At 43.3% G+C, this 12,293-nt stretch overlaps 1 protein-coding gene across 1 annotated transcript in view; it reads left to right on the top strand.

Moving 5' to 3' along the window:
- MYRFL (myelin regulatory factor like) overlaps positions 1–12,293 on the top strand; it is a 124,950-nt gene that overhangs the window by 37,979 nt on the left and 74,678 nt on the right. The window contains exons 3-5 of the mRNA XM_086399993.1: positions 9,619–9,686; positions 9,786–10,038; positions 11,133–11,224. Of these exons, the coding sequence (XP_086256119.1) occupies positions 9,619–9,686; positions 9,786–10,038; positions 11,133–11,224 (413 nt within the window). The remainder of the gene's footprint in view (positions 1–9,618; positions 9,687–9,785; positions 10,039–11,132; positions 11,225–12,293) is intronic.

Raw genomic sequence — 12,293 nt, 5'->3', positions numbered from 1 at the left:
CACAACTGATGGGTTGCCACATATCTGAACCCACACTCTGAGCTGGCTGTTTGCTCCAGGTGGCTGCATGGGCTGGCACCAGACACAAATTCCCCTGTGCCTGCTTTCATATTCCTCTCAGTCCATCCAGGTAGCTGCCATTATTCCTGTGAGAAGGATGGGCAAGCGGGTTTACCCTAACTACCTCTGCCTATAAACAGTCTGTCAGAAGTTATCTAGTTTCTTACCCCCACGTGATTTCTTCCTAAGATAAGGTAAAGCTAATCCCATCAGAATCTGTTTAATCATCTGGATCAATTTTATAACTAGCAGAAAGAACTTTAGCTGTTTGTGTAACTTAAGCTGTAGCTTAAGTCTTATTCAAAGAGCTGTCTTTCTACCTGGGTGTTCAGAAATCTGTCGTTTGATCTTAGTCTCCCTGATAATAATGGTCCTTCAAGCAAGAGCAGATATCTCGCTATGGATGATTGCTATTGAGATTCAGAGATAGTTTGCTCAATCAGATTTACTTTCTACCTTTGAGAGTTTGTAAGTGAAGTAGAGGAGGGAGTTTATATTGTTGAACATACACCAATTATTAGGTGTTATTCTTTGTAATATATTCACTTATTTAATTACATATTTGATTTTACACATTTCATTCTTATATTAACTCTTCAAAATAGGCACAGTATTGTCCATATTTTACACATGAAGAGGCTGAGAGGTGCAAAGTAAGTCTTCATCAGTTAATCAGAGACAAAGCTGGAATTAAAATATGCCTGGCTCTAGAATACCTGCCTTTTCTTCTACATGTATCTTTTGGATTAATTGATATTTTCGGAGATGTTTTTAGACTCCGTGACTCTCAGGGAAACACATGAAGTATGTCTAAAATTGTGTGCTAAAAGCTGTGACTCGGATCCTGAACCATTGTTTGCAAAGATTGTCAGAGTTCTTGCACATTAAAGAGAAGTCCTATGATCAGATAACCTACCTTTGCTCAGGTACATGCAGTTAAGTGGAGCTGCAATAAAAATCCAAGAAAGAACAAGTGGAAACAGCCCCAGTCTGTACTCAATGATCATTATACATCTGCATAATATATTCAAATACCCCAAGTGTTGAGTGTTTCTAAATTCCAGGCTCTCTTTTTGCAGGTTAGTTGTATTCCTTACAGAAGCCCTGGGATGTAGGTTTTCTTTCCTGGGTTCACAGCTAATAAGTAGTAAAGCTGGGATTCAAGCATGAATTTACTACAAACACTGTGTTACTTCCCCTCTACTATGTGAAAGTGTTAGCTACTCAGCCGTGTCCAACTCTTTGCAACCCCCTGGACTGTGGCCTGCCAGGGTCCTCTGTCCATGGAATTCTCCAAGCAAGAATACTGGAGTGGGTAGCCATTCCCTTCTCAAGGGGATATTCCCAACCCAAGAATTGAACCCAGGTCTCCTGCATTATAGGCAGATGCTTTATTGTCTGTGCCACCATATTGCCCTTGAATTGTGACTTTAAAAATTATGAATGACAACTTTTAAGCAACTTAAGAGACTATTAAGCCACACAATTTCTGAAAGCAAATTTGAATCTCATAGGTATATTTTCAAATCTCAAATACATTAAAAAATGAAATTTTGGCTATGTGAAACAGCTGTCCCTAAAAGCTCTATGGAAAAGTAGTCCCATAAGATGCTGTGGGGAAAAAATTAAAATTCCGTGATCAATAATAAATAAGCTTGTGACTCACTGACTTAAAATTAGATAAATTTCTTTACTGCAGGACTTCTCAGAGCCTTTGTTGTGCTAATATGCAGCTGCAAAAGGGAAATGGTATGCAGTGTTCTCAAACTTACATGGCCGGGAGTCCCTTTTGGGAGGCATGGGCCCATGTATAAGCATTGGGATGTGCTGCTCAGGACAATCTCATCTTTCTGTGTGACTCTAATTGGTATGTTGAGCTGGGGATTGTTAGGATGAGACCGTCTAACAATTGCCCTCACCCCTGTGTTTCCTTGTGTGGAGAATCCAGGGCAGCTCTCTGCCCAGGAGGAGCAGGAGCAGGCTGAAGTCCTCTGATTCGCTACGTTAGCCTGCCAGTTACCCACTAAAAACAAAGGTGAGCTGCGGTGGTTGAACACCCTGGGAAATGTCCAGGTATGGAGTACTGCTTACAGAGCAGGAGGCTAGAGACTTAGGGGGCAGCATAAACTCCTGGAGGTTACAGTGAAATAGGACAAGAAGCGTGTTTGTGTGTATGTGTGTGGTGTGTGTGTGAGTGTGTGTGTGTGTGTGTGTAGAGGAAGGAAGACTCTGGAAAAGTGACCAGTGGCTCTTCAAGACAGGCTTTGTTTTCTTCAAAAATGCCCAGAGGTTTACCTGCTTCCTTCCTTTACACAAAGTGTGGGTGAGGTTGCCATAGCATCAGCATCGCCTGAGAGCTAAGAATGTCATACCTCAAGCCCTGACCCCAAATGCTGAGTCTAAATCTGCTTTTTTACCAGGATCCCTGTGGAATTCACATACACATTACAGTTTGAGAGGACCTACTTAAGGTCACATGTATATATGTCCTTCTCCACCACATCGCAAGACCCAAACCAAGTAATGGTCTTGAGTGTGTTCTGGTTTGAGTGTGTTCAAGGAGGTAGATGGCACACCAAGCTTTAGGCTGGCCTTGAGATGCTGCTGAAGGGTAAGAGGGAACTAAATGGGGGTACTGAGGTGACACCCAGTCACAGATTTCCATGGGTGACTCCATAGGAGAGGAACTTACAGACATATTGGGCCCATGAAGAAGCAACGTCAGGTTTCATGTCATTTCATTCTAATGGTTGAGTTTAAGCATCTGGTATTCTGGGTTTCGCTTTGTTGTTGTTGTTTACCACTAAGTTGTGTCCAACTCTGCGATCCCATAGACTATAGCCCACCAGGCTCCTCTGTTCATGGGATTCTCCAGGCAAGAATACAGGAGTGGGTTGCCATTTCCTCCTCCAGGGGATCTTCCCAACCCAGGGATTGAACCCGTGTCTCCTGCATTGCAGGCAGATTCTTTACTGCTGAGCCACCAGGGAAGCCCAGGTTTCACTTTGGACTTGGCTTATTGGAGTTGGATGGCAAAACGAGTTAGGAGTCAATGACCAGCTGCATGTTTTAGTTCTGCCACTGGTATAGTGGGGCTGATAAACTCTTCACTGTGATGTTGCGAAAGAGAGTGAGATAGTCTGTGTAATTCTGTGAGATGAGCGTTTTAAAGGCTGGGTTCATTGACCAGTTTGATTTCTGGGTTCAAACGGATGCAGTAGGAGAAAAGCTAAACAGAATCCTGAGCTAAAGTATTACCAGTGACTTATCAATTCTGGAGATATTTGTAAAAAATGAAATAACCTACGGTAAAGAGTTTAAGATATTTAAATATCTGTATCGAAAAACACCATATTCTTTTTTTAAAAAATTAGGTATTTATTTTTGGCCGTGCTGGGTCTTTGTTGCTGCACTCTAGTTGCGTGCATGGGCTTCTCTTGTTGCAGGGCACAGGCTCCAGGCACACAGGCTTCAGAAGTTGCAGCTCCAGGGCTCTAGAACTCAGGATCAGTGGTTGTGTGCATGGACTTAGTTGCTTTGCGTTATGTGGGATGTTCCCAGATTAGGGGTCAAACCCATGTCTCTTTCATTGGCAGGCAGATTCTTTACCACTGAGCCACCAGAGAAGCCCAACACCTTGCTCTTAGAGCATAAACTCTGATGCTAGATCTTTTGACTCCAATTTGACTGGTTGCCAGATGAATAATCTTGGGTGAATTATTTAATCTCATCAAGTCTTAGTTTCATTGTCTGGGGGTTAGGGGCAAAAATAGTCATAGCAGACATTAGATGAGGCAACACATGCAAAGGGTTAGCTCAGTGACTGGACCAGGGTAGGTTCTCTCTGCTGCTGCTGCTGCTACTAAGTTGCTTCAGTCATGTCCAACTTTGTGCGACCCCATAGATGGCAGCCCACCAGGCTCCACCGTCACTGGGATTCTCCAGGCAAGAACATTGGAGTGGGTTGCCATTTCCTTCTCCAATGCATGAAAGTGAAAAGTGAAAGTGAAGTCGCTCAGTTGTGTCCGACTTCTTGCGACCCCACGGACTGTAGCCTACCAGGCTCCTCCATCCATGGGATATTCCCAGCAAGAGTACTGGAGTGGGGTGCCATTGCCTTCTCCAAAGTCCTCTCTAAAGGTTGTCTATTTCTCAAGCAGCAGGAGAGAGTGGTGAGAGGGTCAGGGTGTTTGCAGTTTGCCAAGATAGGGCTGAATAAGAGGGGTGGCAGCTTGCTGTCTTCTTCTTTTTTTTTTTTAATTGTAGGATAGTTGCTTTGCACCTTGCTTTTCTTGCTTCCACTGCCCTGTCATAAAATGATTTTCTTGGGCAACTTTATCTTATGATGACATTTCTGCCAAGGCCCTTTCCCATCCCAGCTTCCAGGTGGTGGGTACCAAGCCTGATCAAATATTTATTTATTAAGTGCCTACTACATGCTTGCCAGTGGGCACTATGCAGGAGACACACATGTACACGCACACACACATAGTATTAAGACATGGACTTCCCTGGTGGCTCAGACGTTAAGGAATCTGCCTGTAACACAGGAGACCCCGGTTCAATCCCTGGGTCAGAAAGATCCTCTGGAGAAGGAAATGGCAACCCATTCCAGTATTCTTGCCTGGAAAATCCAATGGATGGAGGAGCCTGGCAGGCTACAGTCCATGGGGTCGCAAAGAGTCGGACACGACTGAGCGACTTCACTTCTACGTGCTTACCAGTGGGCACAATGCAGGAGACACACACACACACACACACAGAGTATTAAGACATGCTCGTAAGTGAATGCCTGTGTGGGAGGACATGAATCATATACATGAAAATCTGGAGAAAATACTTTTAGTAACAGCAATCTTTGTAATTGCATGATGGGGTACAACAGCAAACAAAACAATGAAGTTCCTGCTGACAGTTTACTGAGGGCAATGTGGTAAAGCAGTCTGCCCTGCAGGGCACCCAGGCGTTTCTCTTTGATTTAGTAGTGTGTGGTTGTAATGACAAATAGCAGATTGACTTTCTGTGGGTTTAAGTATTGCTTTTTTAAATTCTCAGAAGACAATGCATTTCCTTATTGTCTGCTCCTGGGGAGAGCTCTTCCTTTGCCATCAGCATTCACTCTTAGTGCTCCAAGGTCATTACGGACTCCAGTGGGAAGAGAAAGACAGTGACGTATTGTATAAAGTGGTTCAGTAAGATGAAGAAAAGGAAGTGTAGGGTAGGAGAGTGGAATGCAAGGGGTGGGGGAAGACTACCGGGTTAGACTGGTGGTCAGGAAAACTCTCTTGATATATGAATTTATAAATACACACATGTTTATGGCCATATGTCAGGTAAAAAGCAGTAATTCATATTTATTAAGTAATAACTCTGTACAGGGCACTCTGCTGAGGTGATGTCACTGTGCAATAGAGCTTTAGAGAAGGTGAAATTGGTATGTGAAGGTATTGGGCGGAGTCACTGGAGAAAACCGAGGACTGGATTGTAGAATTGTGAATAGTCCCAGCTGGGTGTTCATGGGAAGCCCATGTTTTTTCTTTTTTTGGGCTTTACCGCAGGGCATGAGGAATCTTATTTCCCTCACCAGGGATCAAACCCATGCCCACTGATGTGGAAGCTCAAGTTTTAACCACTGGACCGCCAGGAAGTCCCAGGAAGCCCACATCTTAGCACTGTAAGTCCTGCCTAGTGTCTAGTAGAGTCATGAGCACATACTAGGCACTCAGTAAATGCTTAACCCAGCCTGGCTGCAACCTGAAAGGAATCCTGGCTGCTTTGGAGGCAGCAGGCAGATGTCCTGGATGTGCTAACTTCAACCAGCTCAAGAGAACATCTATTTTGCACTCCTTTTAATTTGCATGGCTATCAATCCTCAGGAGACCACACTTTGCCATTTATCCTATTATTATTGAATGAGTCTCTTTATTTTTAAGTCTATTTTAGCTGTTATTCATGAAATCACTTCTGCCTTCCCATACACATATTCTTTCTCCATTAACTTTCAACTTATCAGAGTCTTTAAAGTGTTTCTTGCAGGCAACATATAGTTGGGCCTTGTGTTTTAAAAATCCATTCTTCCAATATCTTCCCTTTAATGGGAGTATATAATCCATTAACCTTTAATGCAATTATTGATATTGCATTTAATTCTTTGTTATTGAACAGGAGCCACTTTATTATTTGTCTTTTAAAAAATCTCTTCTACTTTTATTCCTCTGTAAGACATATTGATGGCTCATGATTTAGCCACACATTTGGCCAGGGATTTTACAAAGAATTTAGGGTTTCCGCTCTCTGTATCCCTCTTTCCCAAGATTTCCCTTTCACTTTCAGCAGCTGTGTTTGCCCCCAACTCTGTTCTCTGATTCTTCAGTCCTGAAAGACTGTGGGTTTCTATTGGAGTTTTGGAGGCTCTGACAGTAAAGAATCTGCCTGCATTGTGGCAGACTAGGGTTTGATCCCTGGGTCAGGTAGATCCCCTGGAGAAGGAAATGGCAACCCACTCCAGGATTCTTCCCAGGAAAATGCCATGGACAGAGAAACCTGGCAACTAACACACGGAGTTTTAGCTGTTCAACTGGCCCTAAGGCTAAAAGCTGTAAATAGACAGCTCACCCTATGCCATTACTTTCTTCTAAGTTTCAGAACTCCTCCAAAATCTTCTTCCTTTTGTCTACTTTTCAGTATTTTCAGGTATATCACGAGTGTGTGCTTAGTTGCTCAGCTGTGTCTGACTCTCTGTGACCCTCTGGACTGTAGCCCACCAGGCTCCAGAGTCAAAGCTATGGTTTTTCTAGTAGTCATGTACAGATGTGTGAGTTGGACCATAAAAAAGATGATAAAGAAGGCTGAGTGCTGAATAATTGATGCTTTCAAATTGTGATGCTGGAGAGGACTCTTGAGAGTCCTTTGGACTGCAAGTAGATCAAACCAGTCAATCCTAAAGGAAATCAACCCTTAATACTCACGGGAAGGAGTGATTCTGAAGCTGAAGCTCCAATACTTTGGCCACCTGATGCGAAGAGATGACTCCTTGGAAAAGACCCTGATGCTGGGAAAGATTAAGGGCAGGAGGAAAAGGGGACAACAGAGGATAAGATGGTTGGATGGCATCATCTACTCAATAGACATGAGTTTGAGCAAGCTCCAGGAGATGATGAAGAACAGGAAAGCCTGGCGTGTTGCAGCCATGGGGTCGCAAAGAGTCAGACACAACTAAGCAACTGAAAAACAACAACTATATATATATATATAATTTTCCAGAGTTGATATTTTTATCTTTGGGAGGGTCAAGTCTGGTCGGAGCTTACCAGTCTTATCAGATGTAGAAGAACTCTTTGTGATTCTTTTGCATTCCTTTTGAATCTAGTTGTCTGTTCTGTCTTTAATGGTTAAGGTTCTCTGAAAAATGTCTGGTCTTTTATTGCTTTCTCCTGTTTAAGAAGTTATTTGCAAACCACTATTCTTGAAGAATGAGTTTCACTATAGGGTGATCAGGCAAGGATTGGCCACTTTATTTCTTTTCAATTCCAAATCTCATTCCCCCCTCTCCTGTCCTGAAGACATTGCATTTTTTAGGGAGCAATCTTCTAATTTCTTACTGTGGGAAATCAGCTTGGTTGCTTGCAAAGCCAAGCTGAAGAAGGGTCTCATCTTTCAGCATTTAGACTTTTAATGAGTCCTTCCATTTTTGGTCCCAAAGCTCTACAATTTCCTGGGATCTGTTTCTCTGGAGAATAAAAATCTTTCCAATTTCTGTTGGGAAGATGGAGGTAGTTGCCAGACTATACAGGTTGGGGAAACTGATCTAAGGGTCCAGCTATTCCTTATTTAAACTTTCAATCAATTATTTCACTTTTATTTTTCATATTTTTATATACTTATTTGACTGCATAGGGTCTTGGTTGTGGCACACAGTATGGCATGAGGGCTCTTGAATTGTGGCACATGGCTCAATTGCCCTGTGACATGTGGGATCTTAGCTCCCCGACCAGGGGTGGGGAACCTTCAGATTTGTAACCACTGGACCACCAGGGAAGTCCTAGTTTTTTCACTTTTAGCTCCACCTTATCCCTGGATTCAGAGGCTGCTGATGACATCAATGTTTTGGGCTTTGCTGGAGTTATATTCAACTTGGAAAAAGTCTTGTTGGCTCCAACATGCCCTCTGCCATCCCCAGGCAGTCTTGTTTTTGCCTTTCCCTTCTGCTAATTCAGTTACCACCTATCCTACTTCTGTCTGCCTCACTGTTACTGAAATATGGTCTGTCGTGGTCGCTACTCACAGACGCTATGTCCTTTCATGTTCGTGCTTCTTTATTCCTTTTTACTTCCATTTGGGTGGAGCTTTGGGAGGAAGGATAATGTATGTTCTCTCTTTCCTTATTAATAAAAATGAATAAACTATAAAGCACCGACTTGAGGAAAAAATATAGCTTTTCTGTATTTTTTCTAAATTATCTTTATAAAGACAGACTTCTCTCTTTATTCCCCTGGAGAAGGGAACAGCTACCTACTCCAGTATTCTGGCTTGGAGAATTCCATGGACTGTAATAGTCCATGGGGTAGCAAATTGTCAGACACGACTGAACAACTTTCACCTCTCTCTTTATTGCATGAGGTTGAAATCTTAACCAAGAAAAACAGGATCGTTTACTCTCCAGCAGGGGAGTCAGGTGGAAGATGGTGGTGCTTATACATCACTTAGAATCAGAGCAGCAAGAAACTTTTTGAACATAAAAGATAGGTTTGTGGTTTTTTACTTTTTAATGGACATTATCTTATAATAACTTTAAAAAAAAATGGAACATAATTGTTTTACAATGTTGTGTTGGTTTCTGCCACACAACAATGTGTATACATAAGTATACATATGTAGAGTTGTTTTTTTTTAACAGAAATTTTCACATTTTTTTTTAGTGGTGGTAGTCATTTTTTTAAAAAATAAAATTTTACTTGCACCTTAATATATAAAACAGAAAAAAGTTGTAATTTTTTCCCCTCCAGGTATTTACAATTTTTCTTTTATAAAACACTTGAACTCCTTCCAAGACCTTTAGGATTCCCCAGAGCACAGATGGAAAGCCAGGGCTTTAGTAGTGATATTTTATACTGCTTTGGCCCAATCATCTCACTGGTGTAAGTGCTTTGAGAATGTCAAGAAGCAACGCTAATGTTAATTAAACTTTATTGAGTACTCATTGTGTTTGGGGTGTATTTTATGGGCTTTATACACAGTATCTCATTTAATTTTCACTATGATGCTCTGAAGAGGCATCATGATTATTCCCACTTTGTAGGTGAGGAAATGCAGGCCTGGAGAGCGTAAGTACTTGTTCATGGATACACAGTTGGGAAGTGGAAGAGCTGGGATTCAAACCCAGGTCTGCTCGACTTGGAGCCCAGTCAACGCAACGCTGGGCGTGGTCTGGTGGGCTTTGGCCCCCAGGAGCACCTAGAACCCTCCCTGGGGGCTGCTGCACACACTACCAGTTTGTGACAAAAATATAATGATGAAATAGGTTACAACAAAAAAGCAACGCCTGTCTCTCATCCTCAGGCAAGGCCAACTCCCAGACACCCCACCCTATTCTGCATCAGATTCCTGCTCTCCTCCACAGGTCAAAGGTGAGTGTGACACACCTCCCTTTCACATGTCTTGCACTTCTCTTCTCTTGGGCCCTGTATGGTGAGAAAGAGGCCTCCCTCACTTGCATGTTCCCCCAGGTGCGTGCTGTCCGACTCTGACACCTGCAGCCCGGGGGACACCAGCTGCCCTCCTCCATTCGGCAAATGCGCCTGGGATTCTGCCTGCACACCAGTCGCACAGCTCGTCTGAAATGAGCAACTCTGGCCTTACCCACAGAGCCTTTCACAACTGCTACCCAGACGCCAGTCACCTCATGAGCCCCCTGGACCAGTCTGTGTCTGGGGGAATTGGTTGTTCTTACCATCAGCAGCCTCTGTGCCACAGTCCTGGGTAAAGGGCTAGATACTTAGTTTACTTGTTTGTCTTATTTTTTTTTATTATTTTAAAATTAATTTTTGAAAATTTATTTATTTTTTAATTGAAGGATAATTGCTTTACAGAATTGTGTTGATTTCTTACATTACCATATGTAAAGCAGATAGAATTTGCTGTATGACTCAGGGAGCTCAAACCGGGACTCTGTAACAACCTAGAGGGGTGGGATGGGGAGGAAGGTAGAGGGAGGTTCAAGAAGGAGGGGACATATGTATACCTATGGCTGATTCATGCTGATGTTTGTAGATACTTGGTTTTGAAAGTCCAGCCAGCCCCTCTCCCCAGAGCTGGTAGAATGAACTGCATAGTCCTTTCCAGAAGATGGCAGTGTTGAGACACATATCAGATACCCAGTACCCTTGGCTTTAGACGAGTTTTTAAATAACAATCCACCGAACCCAAGTGTGATGGAAAGTCAAAATGTCAGAAATGTAGAGGGATAATTCTGGGTGAATGAGAAAGCACTCTGCATTTGCAGCCTCAGCTAGACCACTCAAGTAGTTTGTGACAGCTCTCTGAAACTCATGTGTCAATTGTCTTTCAATCGGTATTCACGTATCAATCAATATTCTTTCTTCCTCGTTCCCTTCTGTTCCTCCTTCCCTCTCTTTCATTCCTTCCTCTGGATCTAGAGGATGATCAAAAGAGTAAAGGCCATCAAATATTGTGACAAAATTCCATGTGAAAAACAATTTCAGGTGAAAAACAATTTCAGGTGTAAAATGTACACTCAAATTTTAAGTATCTTTTGTCTTCTGACTTGGTTTCTGCCTTTGGAAATGATGTCTGTTAATTTTTTCAAATACAGGAATCCCAGATCCATTGGATAATGGAAAACCAAGTTCAGACTAATACAGCTCATGGAATAGGAGCTTCCTCCATCCACTCCATGTATCAACCTGGTATTACAGACTAGTAGGACGCAAGAAACTTTAACTAGAATTAGTCTTAGGAAGGTCAAGAGCACGGTCCTGGGAAATTTAATCTGATTTAATGTGACATGGAGAGCAAAGAAAAATGCTAACCTTATTTTGGGTTCTTGATTCTAGAGTCTCATTGCCACCAACCAAGAAGAGAAAGTGCACACAGGTGCTGGAGGACTCGGGGGACTGTCACGTGTGGACCCACCACTCCAGACCCAGTGAGCCAGCCCGGGGCCCCTTGCTGCCATTAAATAAGGGATTTTTACCAGCCTTGGAGTAGCCCCCAAAATCATTTTCTCTCTCATAGAAGGGCGATGATATGCTCTGGGAGTTTATTTCTTCCATTTTCATAATTCTAGTTATTTATTTATATTTTGACTGTGCTGGGTCTTTGTTGCTATGCGGGCTTTTCTCTAGCTGTGGTGAGCAGGGGCCTCCCCTGTTACAGAGCACAGGCTCCAGAGTGCTTGGGCTTCAGTAGCTGTGGCTCCTGGGCTCTAGAGCACGGGTTTAGTAGTTGTGGCACATGGGCTTAACTGCTCCACGGCATGTGGGGTCTTCCTGGACCAGGGATGGAACCTGTGTCTCCCGAATTGGCAGGCAGATTCTTCAACACTGAGCCACCAGGGAAATCCTATTTTTTCCTTCTTGATGTAATGTTTCATGCAATCTTAGGTGGGGTCATACAGGTGCTCCTGGGAGAAGATGCCACTGTCTCTCTCTGGCAGAGATGAGATGCTGGTCCTTTCAGTTCTCGGGGCAGTTGTGTCTTGGAGGACCTGGGCTCTAGGCCTGGGGAGGCCGTGCAGTGTGGCTGCACCTGCAGAGCCTGCTGGTGTGCTCAGTGCTTCGTTCAGTGGGATCCTTCTCAACACAGACGTGCACGCAAATAACACAGGGATCTTAGTAATATGCAGATGCTCAGGTTCAGTGCGTGTGAGATGTGGGCTGAAATTCTGCGTTCCTAACAAGCTCCTGGGCAATGCTGCTGCTGGCTCATGGAAAGGAAATTACTGGGAGAAGCAGGACTTGAGAGGATTTCTCCAGGGGAGCAAAAGGGAGAGAGTTGAGCTTCCTTAGCACTTGCTTCCAATTAGCAGATTCCCAGTAGATCTTTGACATTTTGTAAAATCCCCTGGAGAAGGGCATGGCAACCCACTCCAGTACACTTGCTTGGGAAATCCCATGGACAGAGGAGCCTGGAGGGCTACAGTCCATGGGGGTTGCAGAAGAGTAGGACATGACTGAGCGACTAAAACAACAAAAACCATTTTAGAAGTCTTTTAG

This window comes from Bos grunniens, chromosome 5 (genome assembly GCF_055505025.1).
Source record: "Bos grunniens cultivar Pamir isolate PY7600 chromosome 5, Bosgru_T2T1.0, whole genome shotgun sequence".
NCBI classification, from domain to species: domain Eukaryota; kingdom Metazoa; phylum Chordata; class Mammalia; order Artiodactyla; family Bovidae; genus Bos; species Bos grunniens.
Note: the sequence above shows the minus strand (reverse complement) of the source record. Positions and strands in the feature narration are given on the sequence as shown.